The following is a 27613-nucleotide window of genomic DNA, read 5'->3' on the forward strand; positions in this document are numbered from 1 at the left end:
GAGGGATGTGGAAACTCTAGAGGGTGCAGAAGATATTTACCAGGATGCTGCCTGGATTGTCTTATGAGGATCTGTCAGGTGAGCTAGGGTGTTTCTCTTTGGAGCGAAGGAGGATGCGAGGTAACTTCATCGAGGTGTATAAAATGATAAGAGGCATAAATCATCACTGTCGTTGGCTGAATCAAAGGTAGAGATGAAACCAGCAGATAGGAGGGACATAGGAAATCTGACAGAGTGGAGCCACAACAACAACCTCTCCATCAATGTCAGCAAGACAAAGGTGCTGACCATTGACTTCAAGAAGAGGAAACCAGAGGTCCATTAGCTTATCAGGGGATCAGAGTTGGAGAGGGATAGCAACTTCAAATTCTTCAGTGTTATAATTTCTGTCCAATCCCAACACATAAGTATAATTACGAAGAATAGGCAACAGGGCTTCTACTTCCTTTGGAGTTTGTGAAGATTTGGCATTACATCTAAAACTTTGATAATAAATTTACTTTGTACTTTTTTTCAGGGTGCCAATGGCCACAGTGAGAGGGCATATTTTAAAGGTAATTAGAGGAAAGTATAGGGGTACATGCCAGAGGTAAGTTCTTTACACAGAGGTGCATGGAACATTGTGCAAGGGCAGTGGTAGAGGTGGATAGATTAGGGACATTTAAGACTCTTAGATAAGCACATGGATGACAGTAAATGGAGGGCTATGTCTGAGAAAAGGGTTAGGTTGAACTTGAAGTAGCTTAATATGTCGGCACAACCTCATGGGCTGAAGGGCCTGTACTATGCTGTACTGTTCTATGAAGTAGAATGCTAAATGGCACCTAATAATGAGCAAGGTGGTCATCATGTGTAATTAATGCACAATGTCAACTTCATCGGCTGCTCAATGTGATCATTTGAACTCCACTTTTCAAAGTAACTATTGATTAGTTTTTGGTGTGATTCTCATATAGAAATGAAATTAACACTGTGTGTGAGGTTATCCTGGTGTGTGTATGTGTGTTATTGTCCTGAAACACTCATCAGACTTGATTATAGAATTTGATTCACAATGAAGTAAATGCAGTTTGAAGTTACCTTACCAGATTTTGAAATGAGGATGAAGCATATACAGTGAATGCATCAGCCAGGTGAATTCTGCCATGCTTAGGAGTGAAAGCATGAAGTCCACCAGTTGAAGAATACTCAGTGATTGATTCCCAGGGAATCCCAGCTCAACCACTGGAAGTTTAATTTCTCAGAATTAGACCATTAAACGTATGAGCTGAATTAGGCATTTGGCTCATCAAGTCTGCTCCACCATACCATCACAGCTGATTTATTATCCCTCTAAATTCTCCTGCCTTCTCCCTGAAACCTTTGATATCCTTAGTAATCAAGAATATTCATTGCCACAGATGCCTGTGGAGGACAGATCATTGGGTATATTTAAAGATGAGATAGATGGGTTCTTGATTGGTTACGGGATTAAGACAGGAGAGTGAGGTTGAGAGGAATAATCAGCCATTATGAAGCAGAATCGATAGGCTGAATGGACAAATTCTGCTCCTATGTCTTTTAGCCTAGCATTTATCAACCCCCCCCCCCCACCCCTATTTTAATCATTCCTAATGACTGTGATTTACAGTTTGGAGATCGTTTGAGTGATTGAACACTTTGCTATCTCTGGGATGATTATGGGAAGCAAGCGCATACTTGGACAGTCTCAATGCAAGGAAACTCAGAGATGGGGCATGAGCTGATGTTCGACTCCATTTCATCGAAGAAGATTGAGAAATTGAAATGAATGCAGAAGGCAAGCGAGAGTTCAGCGGCGAATGCCTGCCTTGTCTGAGTGGGCTAGTGCTGCATGGCTTGCTGTAGCAGGCGAGTAGGCCTCTGTCTCATGTGTTGTCACCCTCTTTTGATGAATGTTGGTGATGTCAGAGGATAGTTTTGTGTTTATGGATTTTTTTAGACATGGTTTTTATATCCTGTGATTTTTTTATGCGCGTTCTTTTTCTGTTTTGTGCGGGGGGGGGGTTGGGGTTGTTGTTGCAGGGGGAGAGGGGTCTGGTGGGGTGTTGATGTTCTTGTTCCATTTTGTTCTGGGGGTGGTTTGGGGGGTTGATGATTGGCATGCCATTCTTTTATGTGTGGGTGGGGGTGGGTTTGATGGTTCTCTGAATGACTTTCATTTTCTTATTTTGTTCTGTGGCTGTCTGGAGAAGACTAATCTCAGTTGTATGTAGATACATACTTTGATAATAAACTTTTGAACTCAGCTTGCAAAGTCATCTGTGGCAGTTGGGATTAAGGTGAGAATGTTTCTGGTAGCTTGAATAGGCTGAGCTTCAACATAAGAGAAGTATTTGAACTTTGAGGAGTAAGAGTGTGTACTCATCCAGAGTCCTGCCAAGTGTTCCATCACAGGGAGGCTTTCTGCATTTCTACACAGCTTGTACTGATGCTGACAATCTCCTGTGTATTCATGCTACTTGAGAAAGAGAATCTTTCAGAGGGGATGTAAGTGTTGATGCACTTCTTCCACAGAACCTGTTTCGGCAGCAACAGAAGCTTTTCCAGCAGATGAGGGTGGTCCAAGGACAAAGGCTGAAGAGCATTAAGCAGTTGTTTGACCAGTTCCTGAAGGTAAATCCTGGAGAGGGGTGGGAATAGACAGTTCTCTGAACAGTTGTTCTCTTTTTAATAAAAGAATGCCAATCCAAAGTATTATTCGTTGAAACTTAATTCTTTTGCTTGTCTGTTTCAAATGGATTGTTCATTGCAATCCCGTAAGGGAAGAGGCTATGTAGCATGCATACCAGGACGACCAGACATAAGAAGTTACTTTCTTGAAACTGTCAGGCTGCTCAACACCTCCAATCACAAACCCACCCCTCCACAGCCCTCAACCAGCACTACCTTATCATTACCTATCAGATACCTTAGATATAAACACTCCTGTGCCTATTGTCACTTTATGTACGTACAGTCAATCTATGTATATAAGCTATCTTATGTATTTATACTTATTGGTTTTGTTTGGGACTGCATCGAATCTGGAGTAGCAACTATTTAACTCTCTACTAGTTTACTGAAAATAACGTTAAACAGTCTTGAATCTTTGATCTTCTTATCTAACCATACTGGCTTTGGGTTTAAGATGGTGCTACTTAAGACAGGTGACAGCTTACTGGTGTTTTTCATAAAGCAAGAATTGCAACTATATACTTTATTAATAGCACTTTTTCTGTGGAAAATTGTGGTAAATCACCTCAAACAATGAAGAGGCAAGTGAAAGCAAGGCTGACTCAAGGGTCGAGGCATGTGAGTGTGATCCAAAGTTGGAGCGAGGTCGAGAAATGTTTGAGGAGAAGTGTCAGATCGAGGTCAAGGCATGGTTGCGACGGAGTCAGGATGGAGGAGTTTTGGAGCCTGTCCACCTAAATTGAAAGAGAGGTTGGATGGATCTAAATACTGGGTCAATTAGTTAGGTTGGGTACATGTTGGAATGTGACAGCAGGTCCAGGTCCAGAGCATATTAAAACGACAGGGTTCAGGTCCTAGTGCAAGAGATGACCAGTCGTTTGGACAGCTTAAACATGGGCTGATGCCGGGTGTCGGGGCCAGAGATAAGGGTTCTGGTTCTGCTTGCTGCTCTGTGACATTTATTCCCTTTCTGCAAACCTGAGGCTTTGGCCTGCTCCGGGCTTTTTGTCTGCAAGCTCTGTTTTGCTCCACTGTGTGATGAACTGAGGCTGAGGATGTGGGCCAGCTCCTAGGCTTCATATCTATGGATTCACTTTAGTTCTGAATGTTGTTACTTGTTTTTATTGTTTGAACGATTTGTGTTTTTTTCTCCACGTGCATTGGGTGTTTGTTAGCTTTTTTTAATGGGTTCCTTTAGGTTTCTTGTTTGTGGCTGCCTGTAAGGAGATAAATCTCAAGGTTGTATGATTTTTATAGATCACCTTATTGGGATGCTGTTCTTCATGTACACGGTCATCGGGATGCAGGTAAGGCCAGGTATCCACAGTATGGAGCTGACTTCTCCAAGGTGTTATGCAGTGTTTCTATAAATCCATAAGACAATAACACATACAGTAGTGGCAGAATTAGGTCATTCAGCCCATCAAGCCTGCTTTACCATTCTGTCATAGTTGACTTATTATCCCTCTCAACTCCATTCTCCTGCCTTCTCCCTATACCCTCTGATGCCCTTACTAATCAAAAATCTATCAAGCACCAACTTAACCATATAACAATTACAGCATGGAAACAGGCCATCTCAGCCCTTCTACTCCATGCTGAATGCTTACTTTCGCCTAGTCCCACTGACCTGCACTCAGCCCATAACCCTCCATTCCTTTCCTGTCCATATTCCTATCCAATTTTTTTTAAATGACAATATCGAACCTGCCTGTACCACTTCTACTGGAAGCTCATTCCACACAGCTACCACTCTGTGAGTAAAGAAACTCTCCCTCGTGTTACCCCTAAACATCTGCCCCTTAACTCTCAACTCATGTCTTCTTGTTTGAATCTCCCCTACTCTTAATGGAAAAAGCCTATCCACATCAACTCTATCTATCCCCCCTCATAATTTTAAATACCTCTATCAAGTCCCCCCTCAACCTTCTACGCTCCAAAGAATAAAGACCTAATTTGTTCAACCTTTCTCTGTAACTTAGGTGCTGAAACCCAGGTAACATTCTAGTAAATCTCCTCTGTACTCTCTCTATTTTGTTGACATCTTTCCTATAACTCAGTGACCAGAACTATACACAATACTCCAAATTTGGGCTCACCAATGCCTTGTATAATTTTAACATTACATCCCAACTCCTATACTCAATGTTCTGATTTATAAAGACCAGCATACCAAAAGCCTTCTTCACCACCTTATCCACATGAGAGTCCACCTTCAGGGAACTATGCACTAGATTCCTATTCCTAGATTACTCTGTTGTACTGCATTCTTCAATGCCCTATCATTTAACATGTATGTCTTATTTTGATTAGTCCTACCAAAATGTAGCACATCACACCTAACCAGCATTAAGCTCCATCTGCTATCTTTCAGCCCACTCTTCTAACTGGCTTAAATCTGTCTGCAAGTTTTGAAAACCTACTTCATTATGCACAACACTACCTATCTTCATATCACCTGCATACTTACTGATCCAATTTACCACCTCATCATCCAGATCATTAATGAATATGACAAACAACATTGGACCCAGTATAGATCCCTGAGGCACACCACTAGTCACCGGCCTCCAACCTGTCAAACAGTTATCCACCACTACTCTCTGGCATCTCCCATCCAGCCACTGTTGAATCTATTTTACTACTTCAATATTAATACCTAACAATTGAACCTTCCTACTAACCTTCTGTGTGGAACTTTGTCAAAGGTCTTATAGACAACATCCACTACTTTACCCTCGTCAATTTTCCTAGTAACCTCTTCAAAAAGTTCAATAAGATTTGTCAAACATGACCTTCCACACACAAATCCATGTTGACTGTTCCTAATCAGACCCTGTCTATCCAGATAATTATATATGCCATCTCTAAGAATACTTTCCATTAATTTTCCCACCACTGACATCAAACTTACAGGCCAATAATTGCCAGATTTACTCTTAGAACCCTTTTTAAACAATGGAACCACATGAGCAATACACCAATCCTCCGGCACCATCCCATGATAGGTATATGGACAGGAAAGGAGTGGAGGGTTATGGGCTGAGTGCGGGTAGGTGGGACTAGGTGAGATTAAGGGTTCGGCACGGACTAGGAGGGCCAAGATGGCCTGTTTCCGTGCTGTGATTGTTATATGGTTATATGGTTATATTTCTAATGACATTTGAAATATTTCTGTCAGAGCCCCTGCTATTTCTACACTGACTTCCCTCAAGGTCCTAGGGAACATCCTGTCAGGATCTGGAAACTTATCCACTTTTATATTCTTTAAAAGCGCCAGTACTTCTTTAATCATAATAGTTTCCATAACTACCTTACTTGTTTCCCTTCTCCTTATTCAATTCAATATCCTTCTCCTTAGTGAATACGGAAGAAAATAAATTGTTCGAAATCTCCCCCATCCCTTTTGGCTCCACACATAGCTGTCCACTCTGATTCTCTAAGGGACCAATTTTATCCCTCACTATCCTTTTGCTATTAATATAACCGTAGAAACTCTTTGGATTTATTTTCACCTTACTTGCCAAGGCAACCTCATATCTTCTTTTAGCTTTTCTAATTTCTTTCTTAAGATTCTTTTTACATTCTTTATATTCCTCGAGCACCTCGTTTACTCCATGCTGCCTATATTTATCTCTCTTTTTCCAAACCAAGTTTCCAATATCCCTTGAAAACCATGGTTCTCTCAAACTTTTAACCTTTCCTTTCAACCTAACAGGAACATACAGATTCTGTACCCTCAAAATTTCAGCTTTAAATGATCATTTCTCTGTTACATCCTTCCGATGAAACAAATTGTCCCAATCCTCTCCTTCTAAATCCTTTTGCATCTCCTCAAAGTTAGCCTTTCTCCAATCAAAAATCTCAACCCTGGGTCCAGACGTATCCTCCTTAATCGTATTGAAACTAATGGCATTGTGATCACTGGACCCGAAGTGCTCCCCAACACATACCTTCGTCACCTGACCGATCTCATTCCCTAACAGGAGTTCCAACACTGCCCCTTCTCTAGTTGTTACTTTTATGCATTGCTGCAAAAAAACTATCCTGCACACATTTTACAAACTTCAAACCATCCAGCCCTTTTACAGAATGGGCTTCCCAGTCTATGTGTGGAAAATTAAAATCTCCCACAATCACAACCTTGTGCTTACTACAAATATCTGCTATCTCCTTACAAATTTGCTCCTCCAATTCTCACTCCCCATTAAGTGGTCTATAATACACCCCTATAAATGTTACTACACCTTTCCCATTCCTCAGTTCCACCCAAATAATCTCCCTAGATGAGCCCTCTAATCTATCCTGCCAAAGCACCACTGTAATATTTTCTCTGACAAGCAATGCAGCACCTCCCCCTCTTGCCCCGCCGATTCTATCACACCTGAAGCAATGAATTCCAGGAATATTTATTTGCCAATCACACCCCTCCTGCAACCATGTTTCACTAATAGCTACAACATCATATTTCCAGGTATCAATCCATGCTCCAAGCTCATCCACCTTTCTTACAATGCTCCTAGCATTAAAATAGATGCATTTAAGAAATTCTCCACCTCTTACTCTCTGTTTATCCCTAACGGTGCAAACAACTTTATTATCTTCTTCTTCCTTCTCCCCTACATCTTCGGTTGGAGCGCTCCCCTTCTCTGTCACCGGCCTATCCTCCCTCACACACTGTCTACTAGCTTCCTCTATTTGTGAACTAACCTCTTCTCTCCCCGTCTCTTCAATTTGATTCCCACCCCCAAACCATTTTAGTTTAAAGTCTCCCCAGTAGCCTGAGCAAATCTTCCCGCCAGGATATTGGTGCCCCTAGGATTCAAGTGCAACCCGTCCTTTTTGTACAGGTCACACCTGCCCCAAAAGAGGTCCCAATGATCCAGAAACTTGAATCCCTGCCCCCTGCTCCAATCCCTCAGCCACACATTTATCCTCCACCTCATTCCATTCCTACTCTCACTGTCGCGTGGCACAGGCAGTAATTACTACCTTTGCGGTCCTCCTTCTCAACTCCCCTCCTAACTCCCGATGTTCTCCTTTCAGGACCTCTTCCCTTTGCCTATGTATGTCATTGGTACCTATACATACCACAACCTGTAGCTCCTCACCCTCCCACTTCAGGATATCTTGGATGCAATCAGAAACATCCCGGACTCTGGCACCAGGGAGGCAAACTACCATTGGGGTCTCCTGACTACGTCCACAGAATCGCCTATCTGACCCCCTAAATATTACTATTACTACTGCCTTCCTCTTCCTTTCTCTACCCTTCTGAGCTACAGGGCTGGACTCTGTGCCAGAGACATGGCCACTGCCACTTCCCCCAGGTAGGCTGTTCCCCCCCCCCAACAGTACTCAAACAGGAGTACTTATTGTCAAGGGGTACAGCCACAGGGGTACTCTCTAGTACCTGACTCTTCTCCTTCACTGTCCTAACCATGACCCGCTTGTCTGCCTCCCGTGGCCCTGGTGTGACCACCAGCCTGTAACTCCTCTCTATCAACTTCTCACTCTCCCTGACCAGATGAAGGTCATCGAGCTGCAGCTCCAGTTCCCTAACACAGTCCATTAGGAGCTGCAGCTCGGTGCACCTACACAGATATGGACCTCCACGAAGCCAGGAGACTCCAGGACCTTCCACATCCTACACAGAGAACAACAAGCTGCCCTCACACTCATAATTCCCCCTTTCCTCAATAACAGGAAAAACTGAAAACTAAGCCTACCTTGCCTCACCTGTTTCCACCTAAGCCCGTTGAGCCAAAGCCTTAAGCCTTCACTCTGCTCCCAGCTCACTCCGCTTTAAATGTAAAGGAGAATGAAATGATTGTCACTGTGGATCCGATGCAGCATAAAAAACACAATAATCTTAAGAAGACAATAAAACCATTATAAAAATACAGATAATTGGCGTATGTACATAAACTGATTTTATGTATGTGAAGTATCTCTGTATCTGTACATAAGGTAACTGACAGTTGTATCTGTATATAAGGTGACTGACAGGAAATGAGAAAGTAGTGGTGGTGGGGACTGCAGTGGGGTGGGTTAATGTATGTTTGAAATTGTAAATTCATATGTATTTATCTCATGTACATCGAAAAATGTGTCATTTGTGTTAGCAACCAAAACACCCAAGAGTGTTCTGGGTCTACACATTCCAGTGCAAACGTAGCATCTAACTGTGTTAAATAAAGAATGGTTGTAGAAAATTATAACACTAAAGGGCCTGTGTGGGAAAATAGTTTCTTTTTCAGAGGACTCTGATGTCTAACTTTATTAGCCTTTCTGTATTATCTACAAATGAGGCTGCTTAACAAGAGAAAATCCTATGGTGTTAGAGAAAGGATACTGCATGAATAAAGGAATGGCTGACAGGAGGCAGCGAGTGAGAAGAAAAGGGGCCTTTTCTGGTTGGCTGCCAGTGACTAGAGGTGTTCCTCAGGGGTCAATACTGGGACCGTTACTTTTCACATTGTTTGTCAATGTTTTAGATAATAGAAATGATGGCTTTGTGGCAAAGGTTGAGGATGATACAAAGATAGGTGGAGGGGTGGGTAGGTAGCTAGGTAGAGGAAGCAGCAGGACCTAGACAAATTGGAAGAATGGACAAAAATGTGGCAAATGGAATACAGTGTTGGGAAATGTATGAGAATACATTTTGGTAAATGGAACAATAGTATGGACTACTAACTAAATAGGGAGAAGGTTCAAACATTAGAGCTGCAGAAAGACTTATGAATCCTCTGCAAGACTCCCAGAAGGTTAATTTATAGGTTGAGTCTGTGGTAATGAAGGCAAACGCAATGTTGGCATTTATTTCAAGGGGAATAGAATATAAAGGCAAGAAGATAATGCTGAGCCTTTATAAGACACTATTCAGGATGCACTTGGAATATTGTCAACAATTTTGGCCCCTTATCCCAGAAAGGATGTGTTTTCATTGGAGAGAGTCCAGAAGAGGTTCATGGGGATGATTCCAGGAATGAAGGGATTAAGATATGAGAAGCTTTGGGCCTGTACTCACAGGAATTTAGAAGAATGTGTGGGGATCTCATTAAACCTACCGAATGTTGAAAGGACTAGATAGGGTGGATGTGGAGAGAATGCTTCCCATGGTGGGTGTCTCCTGAACAAGAGGCAAAGCCTCAAAATTAAGGGGCAACCTTTTAGAACAGAGGTAAGGAGGAATTATTTTTAACTAGACAGTAGTAAATCTATAGAATGTGCCACAAGTGGCGATGGAGGCCAAGTCCATGGGTGTATTTAAGGCAGAAGTTCATAGATTTCTGATTGGTGAGGGCATCAAAGGATATGGTGAAAAGGTAGATGTGTGGTGTTGAGTGGGATCAAAGATCAGCCCTGATGGAATGGCAGAGCAGACTTGATAGGTTGAATGGCCTAATTCTGCTCCTATGTCTTATATATTTCCTTATTTTTATATAATCTTATATTCTTTATTATTGTTGGAACATTTTTGCTTTGTGTTGCATGTTCCACCTTGACCAACACACCACAACAAGTTCCTAATACATATAAACGTATATGACAAATAAAGTTAATCCTTGATCCTTGATCAGGTCTGGTTCAGGAGCCCATTGTACCAAAGGCTCTGACACAAAAAGTACTGAAGCAAGTGGCAAAGTAAGAGCGGAGAAGGATCTAACAACCCAGAATAAGAATCAGGTTTATTATCACCATTATAGGAAGGATGTCAAGGCTTTGGAGAGGGTGCAGAAGAGACTTGCCAGGATTATTGTATGTTGCCGGGATTAGAAGGCATGTGTTATAAGTAGAGTTTGGAGAAACTTGAGTTGTGTTCTTTGGGGCAGCAGAGGCTGAGAGGAGATCTGATAGGGGTTTATAAGAGGGACAGATAGAGGTTTATGAAAGGGACAGATAGAGTAGATAGACAGTATCTTTTTCCAAGGGTTGGAGTGAATAATTCCAGAGGGCATACAGTTAAGGTTGGGGGAGATACTTCAAAGGAGATGTGAGGTGTAAGTTTTTTTCACAGAAAAGTGGTGGATGCTTTGAATGCGCTGCCTGGAGAGGGTGTTAGAAGCAGAAACACAAGAGACTTTAAGTAGAGAGGCTACAGAAGGACTTAGACAGATTAGGAGAATGGGCAAAGAAATGGCAGGTGGAATACAGTGTCGGGAAGTTATGATCATGCACTTTGGTAGAAGGTTTGACTTTTCTAAATTGAGAGAAAATACATAAAACTGAGGCACAAAGGGGCATGGAAATCCTTGTGCAGAATTCTCTAAAGGTTAATTTGCAGGTTGAATCTGTGGTGAGGAAGGCAGATGCAATGTTAGTATTCATTTCAAGACATTTAAGAGATAAAAAAAAAAGGATCTAATGCTTTCCCGGCATATATGACAAACTCTTCTCATGTTTCTACCATCTTCTGAACTCTCCCATCTTCTTCAGGGATGTTTTCTGGGCATGTCCAGTCTGGTGGTATTTATAACATCAGTCATAATCAATATCTGTTCAGATAGACACACAAATTCATTAGAAAGAGGTGACATAAGGTTGGAAGGTGCGGAATCATTATGGATAGAGCTAAGGAACTGCAAGGGTAAAAAGATGGGAGTTGTATACATACCCCCAAACAGTAGCAACAATGTGTTCTACAAATTACAGTGGGAGATAGAAAATACATGCCAAAACAGCAATGTTACAATTGTCATGGGGGGGTTTCAATATGCAGGTAGATTGGGAAAATCAGATCAGTGCTGGATTCCAAGAGGGGAACTTTCTGTAGTGCCTTTCAGATGGGTTTTTAGAGTGGCTCGTGGTTGAGCCCACTAGGAGATCAGCTATTCTGGATTGATCGTTGTGCAGTGAATCAGAATTGATTAGAAAGCTTAAGGTAAAAGTACCCTTGGGGTAAGTAGTCATAATATGATCGGTTTCACTCTGAAATTTGAGGAGAAGCTAAATCAGATGTATCAGTATTACATTGGAGTAACGGGAATTACAGAGGCATGAGAGAGGAGCTGGCATAAATTGATTGGAAAAGAACACTGGCAGGGATGACAGCAGAGCAACAATGGCTAGAATTTCTGGAAACAATTCAGAAGGCACAGGATATATGCATTCCAAAAAGGGAAGATGACACAACAGTGACCAACAAGAGAATTCAAAGCCAGAGGAAGGGCATATAGAACAAAAACAATGGGAAGTTAGAGGATTGGGAGGCTTTTAAAAAAATCAACAGAAAGCAACTAAAAAGTCATTAAAAAAGAGGATCCCATAAATTTCTTCAGATACATAGACAGTAAAAGAGAGTGGATATTGGACTGCTGGAAAAGTATGCTGGAGAGTCAGGAATGGGGTGGGGACAAAATGGTGGACAAACTGTCTTCACTGTGAAAGACACTAGTAGTATGGTGAAAGTTCCAGGTGGTAGGGTCATGAAGTGTGTGAAGTTACCATAACAGAATAGAGTGGTGTCCTTTTAGAATGGAGATGAAAGGAATTTCTTCAGCCAGAGAGTGGTGAATCTGTGGGATTATTTGACACAGGTAGCTGTGGAGGCCAAGCCTTTATGTGTATTTAAGGCAGAGATTGATGGATGCTTGATTGGTCAGGGCATAAAGGGATACTGGGAGAAGACAGGAGTTTAGGGCTGAGAGGAAAATTGGATCAGCTATAATTAAATGGCAGAGCAGACTTGATGGACCAAATGGCCTAGTTCTGTTCCTATATCTTATGGTCTCATGAATGTGAGGAAAATAGAGGATATGGATATTGTGTAGGTAGATTAGTTAGCCATTTAATTACTGATGTAATTTGTTCAGAACAGCATTATGTGCTGATGAGCCTGTTCTATGTTTTATGTCAAATTTGTTGTTTTTTGGCAGTAATATAATGCAAAAACATAAAATTACTCTGAATCACAAAATAAACAAGTAGTGTGAGAAAAAGGAATGACAAGGTAGTGTTCATGGACTATTCAGAAACCTGATGGTGGAGGGGAAGATGTTCCTAATAGAAACATATGCTGCCTAAATTTTAATGAGGAAATTGGAGGACAACAAATAATAAAATAAAGTCATAGAAAAGTACAGCGTAGAAACAGTCCCTTCAGCCGATCTACTCCACGCTGAACCATTTAAACTGCCTTCTCTAATTGAACTGCACCAGCACCATGGCCCACCATACTCCTACCATCCATGTATCTATCCAAACTTCTCCTAAATGGTAAAATTGAGCTTGCATGCACCACTTGTGCTGGCAGCTCATCCATACTCTCATGACCCTCTTGAGTGTAGAAGTTACCCTTTATATTCCCCTTAAACTTTTCACATTTCACCCTTAACCCACGATCTCTGGATGTAGTCCCACCCAATCTCAGTGGAAAAAACCCGGCATCTAGCCCTCATAATTTAGTATACCTCTATCAAATCTCCCCTCAATCTTCTATGTTCCAATGAATATAGTCCTAACATAGTCAATCTTACCTTATAACTCAGGTCTTACAGACCCAGCAATATCCTTGTACATTTTCTTTGTGTTTTTTCAACTTATAAGTATCTTTCCAGTGGGTGACCAAAACTGCACACAGTACTCCAAATTAGGCCTCACCAATGTCTTATACAACTTTAACATTACGTCCTATCTCCCATACTCAGTATTTTGATTTATGAAGGCCAATGTGCCAAAAGTTTTCTTTATGACCTGTGATGGCATTTTAAATGAATTATGGATCTGTATTCCAAGTTGCCTTTGTTCTACCACAGTTCTCAGTGTCCTGCTGTTCGCTGTGTAAGACCTATCCTAATTGGTCTTACTGAAGTGCAACATCTCACACTTGTCTGCATTAAATTCCATTGCCATTTTTCAGCTCACTTTACCAGCTGTAAGTAATGATAGCCTTCCTTGTTGTCCATTACACCCCCAATCTTGGTGGCCCTGCCCGATTCCTGCAGCACTCCACTAGTCATAGGCCTCCAGTCCGAGAGGCAACCATCTACTACGGCTCTCAGGTTTCTCCCACAAAGCAAATGTTTAATCCATTTTACTATCTCATCTTGAATACCTTCTTGACCAATCTCCGATCTGGTAACTTGTCAGATGCTTTACTGAAATCCATGTAGTCAACATCCACTGCTTTGCCTTCATTAACTGTCCTGGTAACTTCCTCAAAAAACTCTATAAGATTGGTTAGACATAACCTACCATGCACAAAGCTATGCTGGCTATCCTTAATCTATCCATGTCTGTCTAAATACTCATAAATTCAGTTCCTCAGAAAGGAGGAAGTCATATCAAAAATGTACAGCAAAACACACTGTGTGTATAGTGAGGAGGTAATCAAAGACTTTCTTAGACTGAAATGATTACTACAAGGACATAATTTTAAGTTGATTGGAGGAGAGTATAGGGGAGATGTCAGAGGTAAGTCTATACAGAGAGTGAAACGCCCTGCCAAGGGTGGTGGTAGAAGCAGATACTTTAGGGACATTTAATAAACTCTTAGATGGGCACATGAATGATGGAGAAATGGAGCGCTATGTGGGAGGAAAAGGTTATATTGATCTTTGACTAGGTTAAAATGTCAGCACAACATTGTGGGCCAAAGGGCCTGTATTGTGATATAGTGTTCTATGTGATGAGAAAAAGGAAGTGCTGAGGCTTGGGTACAGAAACAAAAGTCAAGACTATGACTTGAACATTGCAGAATTTAAAATATTGAAGAAAGATCAAGCAGTAAAAATGATTGCTGTAGTTCAGTTGCTTCACAGCTCCAGTGTTTCAGGTTCATTTCTGAGCCGCAGTACTGTTGTGTGGAGTTTGCATGTTCTCCCTATGACTGGGAAGGTTTCTCCCAAATGCCAAAGATGCAGGTGTATTGAATTATTTATCTATCTATCTTATTTATTTATAGGTACAAAATGGAACAGGCCCTTCCGGCCCAATAAGCCACACCACGCAGCATCCCACCTATTTAACACTAGCCTAATCACAGGAAAATTTACAATAACCAGTTAACCTCCAACCTGTATGTCTTTGGACTGTGTGAGGAAACTGGAACATCAGGAGGAAGCCCATGCAGTTTATGGTGAGAGTGTACAAACTCCTTACATGTGGCACCTGAATTGAACTTAGAATTCTGACACGCCGAGCTGGAATAGTGACTCGCTTACTGCTATGCTATCGTGGTGCCAATTATTTAATTGGTTGCTGTGAGTTTTTCCTGGTATAGGTGGGTGGTGAGAAATCAGGGTGGTGCTTCTGGGCACATGAAAGTAAATAGTTTGCAGGAATAGCTGTGTGAGCAAGCAGAGACTACAGGACCAGAATCAGGTTTAATATCACTGGCAAATGTCGTGAAAAATAGAAACAATGAATTACAATGCACTTACACATACACATACACACACATATGTGTGTGTGTGCGTGTATGTATGTATATATATATATATATTAAATAAATAGAGCAAAAAAGACAGGGAAAATACTGAATTAGTGTTCATGGGTTCATTGTCTATTCAGAAATCTGATGGCGGAGGGGAAAAGGTGGTTCCTAATATGTTGAGTGTGTGTCTTCAATCTCCCATACCTCCCACTTGATGGTAGCAGGATAAAGGAAAACTCCAAGGCATTCTATAAGCATGTGAAGGGCAAGAGGATGAGCGGTGTGAGAGTGGAAACATGCATGGAGCTGAAGGAGGTAGCGGAAGTACTTAATGAATACTTTGCTTTAGTATTCATCAGTGAAAAGGACCTTGGAGATGACTTATAGTGGACTGAAAAGCTTGAGTGTACAGACATTAAGACAGAGGATGTACTGGAGCTTTTGAAAGATATTAAGTTAGATAAGCTAGATTGTGGAATGAGCTTCCAGTAGAAGTGGTAGAGGCAGGTTCGATATTGTCATTTTAAAAAAATTGGATAGGTATATGGACAGGGTTATGGGCTGAATGCAGGTCAGTGGGGCTAGGCGAGAGTAAGCATTCGGCACGGACTAGAAGGGCCGAGATGGCCTGTTTCCATGCTGTAATTGTTATATGATTATATAAGGTGCCGGGACTGGACAACATAAACCCCAGGCTACTGTGGAAAGCAAGGGAGGACACTGCTGAGCCTCTGGCAATGACCTTTGTATCAACAATAGGTATAGGAGAAGTACCAGAGGATTGGAAGGTCGTAAACATTGTTACCTTATTCAAGAAAGGGAGTAGAGATAATCCAGGAAGTTATAGACCAGTGAGTCTTAATTCAGTGGTGGGCAAGTTGTTGGAGAAGATCCTGAGAGGCAAGATTTATCAGCATTTGGAGAGACTTAATCTGATTATGGCTTTCTCAAGGGCAGGTCATGCTTTACGAACCTGATTGAATTCTTTGAGAGTGTAACAAAATACATTGATGAAGCTAGAGCAGTGGATATAGTGTCTATGGATTTCAGTAAGGTTCCCCATGTGAGGCTCATTCAGGAAGTAATGAGGCATGGGATCAAAAGAGATGAGTTATGAGCACTATCTTCAAAATGCTCTCCCACTGAGAGATCTGACATCTGACCAGGTTGATTTCCCAATACCAAATCAAGTACAGCCTCTCCTCTAGTTGTCTTATCTACATATTCTGTCAGGAAACCTTCCTGAATACACCTAACAAACTCCATCCCATCTAAACCCCTTGCTCGAAGGAGCTGCTAGTCAATATTAGGAAAGTTAAAATCATCCATCACAACAACCCTATTATTATTGCAGCTCACATTATGGAGATGGCAATGAAAATTAAATTGCAGGAAAGTGAATTGGGTGGGCACAGCACTAGAATAAGAGAATGCATTTAAAATAGAAGTAGAAAATTGAATAAGATAAGATTGCTACTCTTGATCGTCTACTTCATTTACTGGTTTGTGATAGTGACTGAAACGTAGCAAGTACAGCTGATGTCAACATAAAAACCACAGGCACTACTTGGTCACAGGACATTTCAACATAGGTTTCCCGACCTGAGGAGACCAGTGATACCCAGGCTGGTGAATTCGGAGACCGAGATCCGTATAGGTGGGAGAAACGAAGACAGGTGAACCTGTAGGTCTCTGGGATCAGAAGTCTGTACAAGTCCAGAAGTTGATGCCCAAAGCAGTCCATAGTCAAGAGGTTGCGACGGTCAGGGCCCAAAGGGCAAACCCTTGATTGGCAAGCCCAGGAGTTGACACCCGAAGCTCAAGCTAATGATTGGCAAGTTCAGAGGTCAGTGAATTCTGAGGTGGGGGGGGCAATGCCAAAAGTTGACATCCAGAACTTGGCAAATCTGGAGATAGGAACCCCGAAAGTTGAAAGACTGAAGTCAACAAGTCTGGAGGTAGCAACCCGAAGGTCAAGTCTGCCCCATATTTTGTTTGCCGTAAGCTTGCCTGTGCCAACTGCGCCTGATAAATATACTCAGTTGCCACCTCTTTTTGGTTCACCTGTACACCTGCTTATTAATGCAATTATCTATCAGCCAGTCATTTGGGAGCAACTCAATACATAAATGCATGCAGACGTGGTCAAGAGGTTCATTTGTTATAGACCAAGCATTAGAATGGGAAAGAAGTGACTCTGACTGTGGAATGTCAGAGGGGGTGCCAGACGGGGTGGTTTGAGTATCTCAGAAACTGCTGATCTCCTGGGATTTTCATGCAAAACTCAGAGTTTTCAGAGAATGGTGCGATAAGCAAAAGTAAAATCCAGTGAGTGGCAATTCTGTGGGTGAAAATGTCTTAGAGAGGTCAGAATAGAATGGCCAGACTGGTTCAAGCTGATAGGAAGACAATAGATAACCATGCTTTACAAAAGTGCGCAGAAGAGCATCTCTGACATGTTGAACCTTGTAGTGGATGTGCTACGGCAGTAGAAGATATGGACGTACACTCAATGGGCATTTTATTAGGTACAGGAGGTACTTCATAAAGTGGCTACTGAGTTTATTATTCACTGTTCAGCCTTTACATTGCTAACTAGCTGTCAATATTGAGGAGCAGCACCAAGGGTTAGGGAGTTGAAATGAGCAGAGTGGAAGCGATCTAAGGAAAATATGTGGTGTGCAAAGGCTATAGTTCACATAACAGCACCGAGGAATTGTCCATGTGTATATATGGGATGCCATTGTAGCATAGCAGTTAGTGTGATGCTGTTATGGCATGGGGCATCAGAGTTTCATACTGGCATCCTCTGTAAGGAGTGTGTGCATCCTCCGCTTAGAATGCATGGGTTTCCCCCCCACAGTCCAAAGATGTGGCGTTTTGTAGGTTAGTTGGTCATTGTAAAATGACCTGTGATTAGATAAGGGTTAAATCAGGGAATGCTGGTGGCTTGGTTTGAAGGGCCTATTCTCCACTGTATTGCTAAATTAAAAATAAATAAATATTCAGTGCAGATAGACCTGAACATTGAGATTTGAGGGGATTTTAAATTTCATCTTATCAATCCTGGCTCATTATTGAGGAAATATTGATGTTGATGGGGTGGTGGTAGAGACAGATACAGTACATTAGGGAGCAAACACGAGGAAATCTGCAGATGCTGGAAATTCAAACAACAACGCACACAAAAAATGCTGGTAGAACACAGCAGGCCAGGCAGCATCTATAGGGAGAAGCGCTGTCGACACGAGACCCTTTGTCCTGACAAAGTGTGTGGACACTGGATTATAGAAAAATGGAGGGGCTAAATTGATCATGGAGTAGGTTAAAAGGTTGGCATAACATCATGGGCCAAAGAGCCATACATTATTGTGCTGTAATGTATTTTCTATGTTAAGCATTGTAGTCAGGAGGAATCACTTTTTTTTTTCTATGGTGTTATGTGTCACTGACTGCTCAGGAAGGTCGTTACTTTAGGGGGATCTTTATATCTGCTGCTGAAACTGCCTTCTTTAATTAGCTGGGAGATGGAACTGTTGATGTTGAGCAAGATCTTCCTCATTAGATGCAGCCTTCTTCCTCCAGCTCATCTCCCAGTTCAGCGTCATGGTGTTCAGGATTAGAGTTTCCTTGCTTCTCATACCCTGGCAGTATTGGTAAGGCTGTGCAGAGACCAATAGACAATTATGTGAAGTCTCTCCATCCACCGACCTATCATCTATCAGTGTAGTGGTTAGTGCAATCAATTTACAGCACCAGTGATTACTGCCCCGCCAGTAAGGAGTTTGTATGCTCTCCGTGGGAGTTTCCTCCAGGTGTTCCAGTTTCCTCACACATTCCAAAATCACATGGGTTAGAGTTAGAGTTAATAAGTATTGGACGTTCTGTGTTGGCGCCGTAAATGTGGTGACACTTGTGGGCTGACTCAAATGATGTATTTCACTGTATGTTTCAATGTACATATGACAAATGAAGCCAATCTGTATATATGTATTTTCTCTCTATCATGGTGCACAATTTCAACCTACAGCATTATCTTACACCTCGCGCAAATGCTGCTTGACCTGACAGTTCTTTGAGCATCCTGATTTTTTTCCCCCAGGTCCCAGTGTCCAATTTCTCCTTTGCCTTGAAGTATCTCCACTTCTTGTTTCCCACTGATGTAGACAACAAAATCAAAATCTCTGGAATTTCTCATTGTGATCTGGGTCCTTGAGTGTCTCTTGTGTCTGCTCCTGCTTTGAGATTGCACTTGGAGTGAGGACTTTTATTTTGCTCTGTTTTTAAGGTTATAGGAATGATTTTGCGGACAGCACGGGGAGTTAGGGGCTAGCTTAGGGTCTGGGGATAGAGATGAGGGAGAATGAAAATCCTGTATTGGAATGCTCTGTGGTCAAAGGTTGGTGATTCTGGAGGTCGGGTCACTGTCACTGAGGAGACCATTGATCCCCAGGTCAGTGAATCCTGAGTTGGAGGTCATAATGGCAGTAGTCATAAGAGCTATTGACCTCCCTCAATTCCTCCCAGGTCACAGGATCAGAAATCTGGAAGTTTGGAAGTCAAGAGCCAGATTGCACCATTGTCAAAAGATAAGCAATTGTGGAGGTGGGATCAGTCAGAGCTTCAAAGTCAAACCCATGACTGGCAATTCCTGACCTGTGATTGGCACACCCTGGGGTCAATACCAAGAGATCAGCGAAGTCCAGAGGGCAAAGCTGTAGGTCATAGTCCAGAACTCAGTAGTCCAAAGGTAAAAAGCTGGTAAGGTAAGTACGGAGGTAGAGGCCCAAAGGACAAGTCTTGGTCTGTGACTGTAGGTTGGAGGTCTAATGTCTGAGATCCCAGGGCTAAGGACTAGAGGCCCAGTGTCGGTGAGGGGTAGGTGGGTGGGAGGGTAGGAAAAGAGGCTTATTTTGCTTTTATTTCTGTTATGATTTGTAATAAAGAAATACATTAGAAATAATGAAAAGTATATACAACAAAGATTAACAAAATACAATATGTAAAAGAAGATAAATTGTGCAATTTATTAAAAAGTAGATAAATAATATTGAGTTGAATTGTATGGTCCTTGAAGGTGAGTCTATAGGTTGTGAAATCAGTTCAGAGTTGCAGTGAGTGAAGGTACCCACACTGGTTCAAGAGACTGATGGTTGAAGGATAATAACTGTTCAACCTGGTGGTGTGGGACCCAAGGCTCTTGTACCTCTTCCTGCAGCAGTAAGAAGAGAGGATGGCCTGGATAGTGGGGGTCCTTGATGATGGCACTTGCTTTCTTGTGGCAGCACTCTTTGTAGATTTGTTCAATGATGGGTAAAGCTTTTCCTGTGATCGACCAGGCTGTATCAACTCTTTTTGTAGCCTTTTGCATTCCTGGTCATGGGTATTTCCATACTAGTCCATGATGCAAGCAGTCAAGATAAGTCATACATCATAAGACATAGTAGAATTAGCTCATCGAAACTGCTCCACCATTCATGGATGATCCCAGATCTCTCTCAACCCCATACCTTCTCACCATATCCTTTGATGCCCAGACCAATCAGGAAGCTATCAACTTCCGCCTTAAATATACACACGGATTTGGCCCCCACTGCAGTCTGTGGCAGCGCATTCCACAGATTCATTACTCTGGCTAAAATAATTCCTCCTTACCTCAGTTCTGAAAGGTTGCCCTCTAGTTCCGGATATCTATATCATATGAAACATCCTCTCCACATCCACCGTATCTAGTCCTTTCAACATTCGGTAGGTTTCAATGAGATCCCCCGCATTCTAAGTTCCAGTGAGTACAGGCCCAGTGCTGCCAAACGCTCCTTGTATGTTAACCTCTTCATTCCCAGAATCATTCTCATGAACATCCTCTGGACTGTCTCCAATGACAACATATTCTTTTTGAGATATGAGGCCCAAAACTGTTGACAGTACTCCAAGTGTTGCCTGACTAATGTTTTATAAAGGCTCAGCATTATCACCTTGCTTTTATATTCTGTTCCCCTTGAAATAAATGCCAAAGTTGCATTTTCCGTATTTACCACTGAATCAACCTGTAAATTAACTTTCAGGGAGAATTGCATGAGGACACACAGTCCCTTTGCACCTCTGGTGTTTGAATTTTCTCTCCATTTAGATAATAGTCTACACTATTGTTGCTTTTACCAAAATGCATTATCAGGCATTTCCCAAAACTGTATTCCATTTGACGCTTTTTTGGCCTTTCTTCCAATTTGTTCTGCTACAATCGCATTGCTTACTCAGCACTACCTACCTCTTCCCTTATCTTTGTATCATCTGCAAACTTTTACCAAAAATCCAGCAATTCCATTATCTAAATCATTGACGGACAATGTGAAAAGTAACGGTCCCAATACTGACACTGAGGAACACCACTAGTCACTGGGAGCCAACCAGTAAAAGCCCCTTTTATTCCCACTCGCTGACTCCTGCCCGTCAGCCATTCCTCTATCCATGCCAATATATATCCTGTAATCCCATAAGATTTTATCTTGTTAAGTAGCCTCATCTGTGGCACCTTATCAAATGCCTTCTGAAAATCCAAATAAATTACATCCATTGCCTCTCCTTTGTCCACCCTGCTTGTTACTTCCTCGAAGAACTCTAACAGATTTGTCAGGCAAGATTTCCCTTCATAGAAACCATGCTGATTTAGTCTCCAAGTACCCCAAAACCTCATCCTTAATAATAGCCTCCAACACTTACCCAACCACTCAGGTTAGGCTAACTGGCCTATATTTTCCTTTTTTTTTTGCCTTCCTCCCTTTTTATGGTAGAGTGACATTTGCAATCTTCCAGTCCTCCAGGACCATACCAGAATCAAGCGATTCTTGAAAGATCATAACTAATGCATACGTTATCTCTTCAGGAATCACTTTTAGGACTCTGGGATGTAGTCCATGTGGTCCGGGTGACTTATCCGCCTGAAGACCTTTGGTTTGCTCAGCACTTTATCTTTTGTAATGTCAATGGCACTTATTCGTGCTCCCTGACACTCTTGGACCTCTGGCACACTGCTAGTATCTTCCACAGTGAAGACTGATGTAAAGTATTCTATCTGTAACTTCTTTGTCCCCCATTACTACCTTACCAGCATCATTTTCCAGTGATCTAATATCTACTCTCACCTACTTTTTATTAAACTGAAAATACTTATGGTATCCTACTTTATATTATTGGCTATATTATTACCTGTCCTTCATATTTAATCTTTTCCCTTTTAGCTTTTTTAGTTGCCTTTTGTTGGATTTTAAAAGCTTTCCAATCATCCAGGATCCCACTTTTGTTACCTTATATGCCCTCTCCTTGGTTTTTATGCAGTCCTTAACTTCCTGTGTCAACCATAGTTGCCTACTCCTGTTATTTAAGAACTTCATTTGTGGTACTTTTGAAGAAGTTTGCAAACATTTTAGATGACATAGGGTCATAGAAAAGTACAACATAGGCCCTTTGGCCCATCTAGTCTGTGCCAAACTATTTTAACTGCCTAGTCCCATAGACCTGCACCCAGATCATAGCAATCCATACCACTGGCATCCATGTACCAATCCAAACTTCTCTTAACATTGAAAATGAGCTTACATGTACAGCTTAAGCTGGCAGGTCAGTACACATTCTCAATCCTCGGAGTGAAGAAGTTTCACTCAGATGGTGAAACAATAGTACAGATTGAAATGAAACAGATACAAAAGTACAACCTAACCTCAGAGGAAAAAGCCTGCTTCCAAATACTCTATCTGAACCCCTCATAATTTTGTATACCTCTATCAAATCTCCCCTCAATCTTTTACATTCCAAGCCATTAAGTCCTAACCTATTCAGTCTTTCCTTATAACTCAGGTCCTCCAGTCCTTAGAACCATAGAACATTACAGCACAGAAACAGGCCTTTTGGCCCTTCTTGGCTATGCTGAACCATTTTTCTGCCTTGTCCCACTGACCTGCACTGAGGCCATATCCCTCCAAACCCCTCTCACCCATATACCTGTCCAAGTTTTTCCTAAATGTCAAAAGTGAGCCCACATTCACCACTTCATCTAGCAGCTCATTCCACACTCCGACCACTCTCTGCGTGAAGAAGTCCCCCCTAATGTTCCCTCTTCACCCTTCACCTCTTTTTCTCCCCTGGCCTCAGTGGAAAAGTCCCGGCAACATCCAACCTTATTTACATCTTTCCTGTAGGTAGGTGACCAAAACTGCATACAATACTCCAAATTAGGCCTCACCAATGCCTTATACAACTTCAACATAACATCCCATTTCCTGTGCTTAATTACACAGACAAAATGCTGGAGGAACTCAGCAGGTCAGGCAGCATCTATGGAAAAGAGTACAGTTGATTTGTACTGAGACACTTCAGCAAGACTGTAATGCAGGACCTTAGGCAATAGTTTGATTTATAAAGGCCAAAAGCTATCTTTAGGACCCTATCTACCTGTGAGAACACCTTCGAAGAATAATGGACTAGTATTCCCAGATTCCTTTGTTTTACCACACTCCTCAATGCCCTACCATTCACTGTGTAAGACCTACCCTGGTTGGTCCTATTGCAGTGCAGCAACTTAGAACATAGAACATATACAATAGTACAGCACAGTACAGGCCCTTCAGCCCACAATGTTGTGCCAACCCTTAAACCCTCCTCCCATATATCCCCCCACCTTAAGTTCCTCAATATACCTGTCTAGTCGTCTCCTAACTTTCACTAGTGTATCTGCCTCCACCACAGACTCAGGCAGTGCATTCCACGCACCAACCACTCTGAGTAAAAAATCTCCCTCTAATATCCCCCTTGAACTTCCCACCCCTTACCTTAAAGCCATGTCCTCTTATATTGAGCACTGGCGCCCTGGCGAAGAGGCATTGGCTGTCCTCTCTATCTATTCCTCTTAATATCTTGTATCCCTCTATCATGTCTCCTCTCATCCTCCTTCTCTCCAAAGAGTAAAGCCCTAGCTCCCTTAATCTCTGATCATAATGCATACTCTCTAAACCAGGCAGCATCCTGGTAAATCTCCTCTGTATCTTTCCAATGCTTCCACATCCTTCCTATAGAGAGGCGACCAGAACTGGACACAGTACTCTAAGTGTGGCCTAACCAGAGTTTTATAGAGCTGCATCATTACCTCGCGACTCTTAAACTCTTTCCCTCGACTTATGAAAGCTAACACCCCATAAGCTTTCTTAACTACCCTATCTACCTGTGAGGCAACTTTCAGGGATCTGTGGACATGTCACCCCAGATCCCTCTGCTCTTCCACATTACCAAGTATCCTGCCATTTACTTGGAGTTTGTCCTTCCAAAGTGTACCACCTCATGCTTCTCCGAGTTGAACTCCATCTGCCACTTCTCAGTCCACTTCTGCATCCTATCAGTGTCTCTCTGCAATCTTCAACAATCCTCTACACTGTCCACAACACCACCAACCTTTTTGTCATCTGCAAAATTGCTAACCCACCCTTCTACCCGCACATCCAGGTCGTTAATAAAAATCACGAAAAGTAAGGGTCCCAGAACCGATCCTTGTGGGACACCACTAGTCACAACCCTCCAATCTGAATGTACTCCCTCCACCATGACCCTCTGCTTTCTGCAGGCAAGCCAATTCTGAATCCACCTGGCCAAACTTCCCCGGATCCCATGCCTTCTGACTTTCTGAATAAGCCTGTGTGGAACCTTGTCAAATGCCTTACTAAAATCCATATAGATCACATCCACTATGCTACCCTCATCTATATGCCTGGTCACCTCCTCAAAGAACTCTATCAGACTTGTTAGGCACGATCTGCCCTTCACAAAGCCATGCTGACTGTCTCTGATCAGACCATGATTCTCTAAATGCCCATAGATCCTATCTCTAAGAATCTTTTCCAACAGCTTTCCCAACACAGACGTAAGGCTCACTGGTCTATAATTACCCGGACTATCCCTACTACCTTTTTTGAAAAAGGGGACAAAATTTGCGTCCCTCCAATCCTCCGGTACTATTCCTGTGGACAACGAGGACATAAAGATCCTAGCCAGAGGCTCAGCAATCTCTTCCCTTGCCTCGTGGAGCAGCCTAGGGAAAATTCCGTTAGGCCCCGGGGACCTATCCGTCCTAATGTATTTTAACAACTCCAACAACTCCTCTCCCTTAATATCAACATGCTCCAGAACTTAAACCTCACTCATATTGTCCTCACCGTCATCAGGTTCCCTCTCATTGGTGAATACTGAAGAGAAGTATTCATTGAGGACCTCGCTCACTTCTACAGCCTCCAGGTACATCTTCCCACTTTTATCTCTAATCGGTCCTACCTTCACTCCTGTCATCCTTTTGTTCTTCACATAATTGAAGAATGCCTTGAGGTTTTCCTTTACGCCAAGGCCTTTTCATGCCCCTTCTTGCTCTTCTCAGCCCCTTCTTAAGCTCCTTTCTTGCTACCCTGTATTACTCAATAGCCCCATCTGATCCTTGCTTCCTAAACCTCATGTATGCTGCCTTCTTCCATCTGACTAGATTCTCCACCTCACTTGTAGAAACATAGAAAATTGTTGCAGGAGTAGGCCATTTGGCCCTTCAAGCCTGCACCATCATTCAGTATGATCATGGCTGATCATCCAACTCAGGACCCTGTACCTGCTTTCTGTCCATACCCCCGATCCCTTTAGCCACAAGGGCCATATCTAACTTCCTCTTAAATATAGCCAATGAACCGGCCTCAACTGTTTCCTGTGGCAGAAAATTCCACAGATTCACCACTCTCTGTGTGAATAAGTTTTTTCCTCATCTCGGTCCTAAAAGGCTTCCCCTTTATCCTTAAACTGTGACCCCTTGTTCTGGACTTCCCCAACATCGGAAACAATCTTCCTGCATCTAGCCTGTCCAATCCCTGTAGAATTTTTTACGTTTCAATAAGATCCCAACTCAATCTTCTAAATTCCAGTGAGTATAAGCCTAGTCGATCCAGTCTTTCTTCGTATGAAAGTCCTGCCATCTCAGGAATCAATCTGGTGAATCAATCTTGTCACCCATGGTTCCTTCACCTTACCATTCTTTTTCTTCCTCACCGGGACAAATTTATCCCTAATATCTTGCAAGAGATCCCTAAACATCCACCACATGTTCATAGTACATATCCATGCAAAAACATCATCCCAATTCACACCTGCAAGTTCTAGCCTTATAGCCTCATGATTTGCCCTTCTTTTATTAAAAATTGTGCTGTCCTCTCTGATTTTATCCTTTTCCATGATAATGCTAAAGGTCAGGGAGCGGTGGTCACTGTCCCCAGATGAGAATCTGTGACCTGACATGATTTGTTACCTAATACTAGGTCTAGTATGGCATTCCCCCTCGTCGGCCTGTCAACATACTGTGAAAGGAATCTGTCCGAGATGTACTTAACAAACTCTGCCCTGTCTAAACCACTGGAACTAATTAGCTGCCAATCAATATTAGGGAAGTTAAAGTCACCTGTGACAACCCCCTGTTATTTTGGCACCTTTCCAAAACTGCCTCCCAATCTGCTCCTCGGTATCTCTGCTGCTACTAGGGGACCTATAGAATACTCCCAATAGAGTAACTGCTCCCTTCCTGTTCCTGACTTCCACCCATACTGACTCAAAAGAGGATCCTGCTACATTGGCCACCCTTTTTGTAGCTGTAATAGTATCCCTGACCAGTAATGCCACCTTTCTCCCCTCCCCCCCCCCCCAATCCCTTTTAAAACACTGAAATCCAGGAATAATGAGAATCCATTCCTGCCCTGATGCCAGCCAAGTCTCTGGCTGGCCACTACATCATAATTCCATGTATGTATCCAAGCTCTCAGTTCATAACATTTGTTCCTGATGCTTCGTGCATTGAAGTACATGCACTTTAGCCCCTCTACTTTACAACCTTTACACCCTTTATTCTCTGTCTCTTTCCTCAAAGCCTCTTTATATGTTTCCTCCCACTTCCTCCAAACCAAAGGTGTAGCCATGGGTCCCAGTTATGCCTACCAAGTCCATGTTCCAAGCCTATACAGGTATCCATCCCCCTCTTATCCTTCGCTACATCGACGACTACATTGGCGCTACCTCCTGCACACCTGATGAACTCGTTGACTTCATTAACTTTGCCTCCAACTTTCACCCTGCCCTCAAATTAACCTGGTCCATTTCTGACACCTCCCTCCCCTTTCTTGATCTTTCTGTCTCCATCTCTGGAGATGGCTTATCTACTATAAGCCTACAGACTCTCACAGCTACCTGGACTATTCCTCTTCTCACTCTGTCTCTTGCAAAAATGCTATCCCCTTCTCGCAATTCCTCCGTCTCTGCCGCATCTGCTCTCAGGATGAGGCTTTTCATTTCAGGACGAAGGAGATGTCTTCCTTTTTTAAACAAAGGGGCTTCCCTTCTTTCACCATCAACTCTGCTCTCAAACACATCTCTCCCATTTCCCTCACATTTGCCCTCACTCCATCCGCCTACCACCCCACTCGGGGTAGGGTTCCCCTTGTCCTCACCAACCACCTCACCAGCCTCCACATCCAACGT

The 27613-nt window shown here is 42.5% G+C and overlaps 1 protein-coding gene across 1 annotated transcript in view; it reads left to right on the plus strand.

Moving 5' to 3' along the window:
• Positions 1 to 27613, plus strand: part of sycp3 (synaptonemal complex protein 3) — a 172964-nt gene that overhangs the window by 135035 nt on the left and 10316 nt on the right. The window contains exon 7 of the mRNA XM_059950682.1: positions 2536 to 2634. Within this exon, the coding sequence (XP_059806665.1) occupies positions 2536 to 2634 (99 nt within the window). The remainder of the gene's footprint in view (positions 1 to 2535; positions 2635 to 27613) is intronic.

The sequence above is a fragment of the Hypanus sabinus genome, chromosome 25 (genome assembly GCF_030144855.1).
Source record: "Hypanus sabinus isolate sHypSab1 chromosome 25, sHypSab1.hap1, whole genome shotgun sequence".
In the NCBI taxonomy this organism is placed as follows: domain Eukaryota; kingdom Metazoa; phylum Chordata; class Chondrichthyes; order Myliobatiformes; family Dasyatidae; genus Hypanus; species Hypanus sabinus.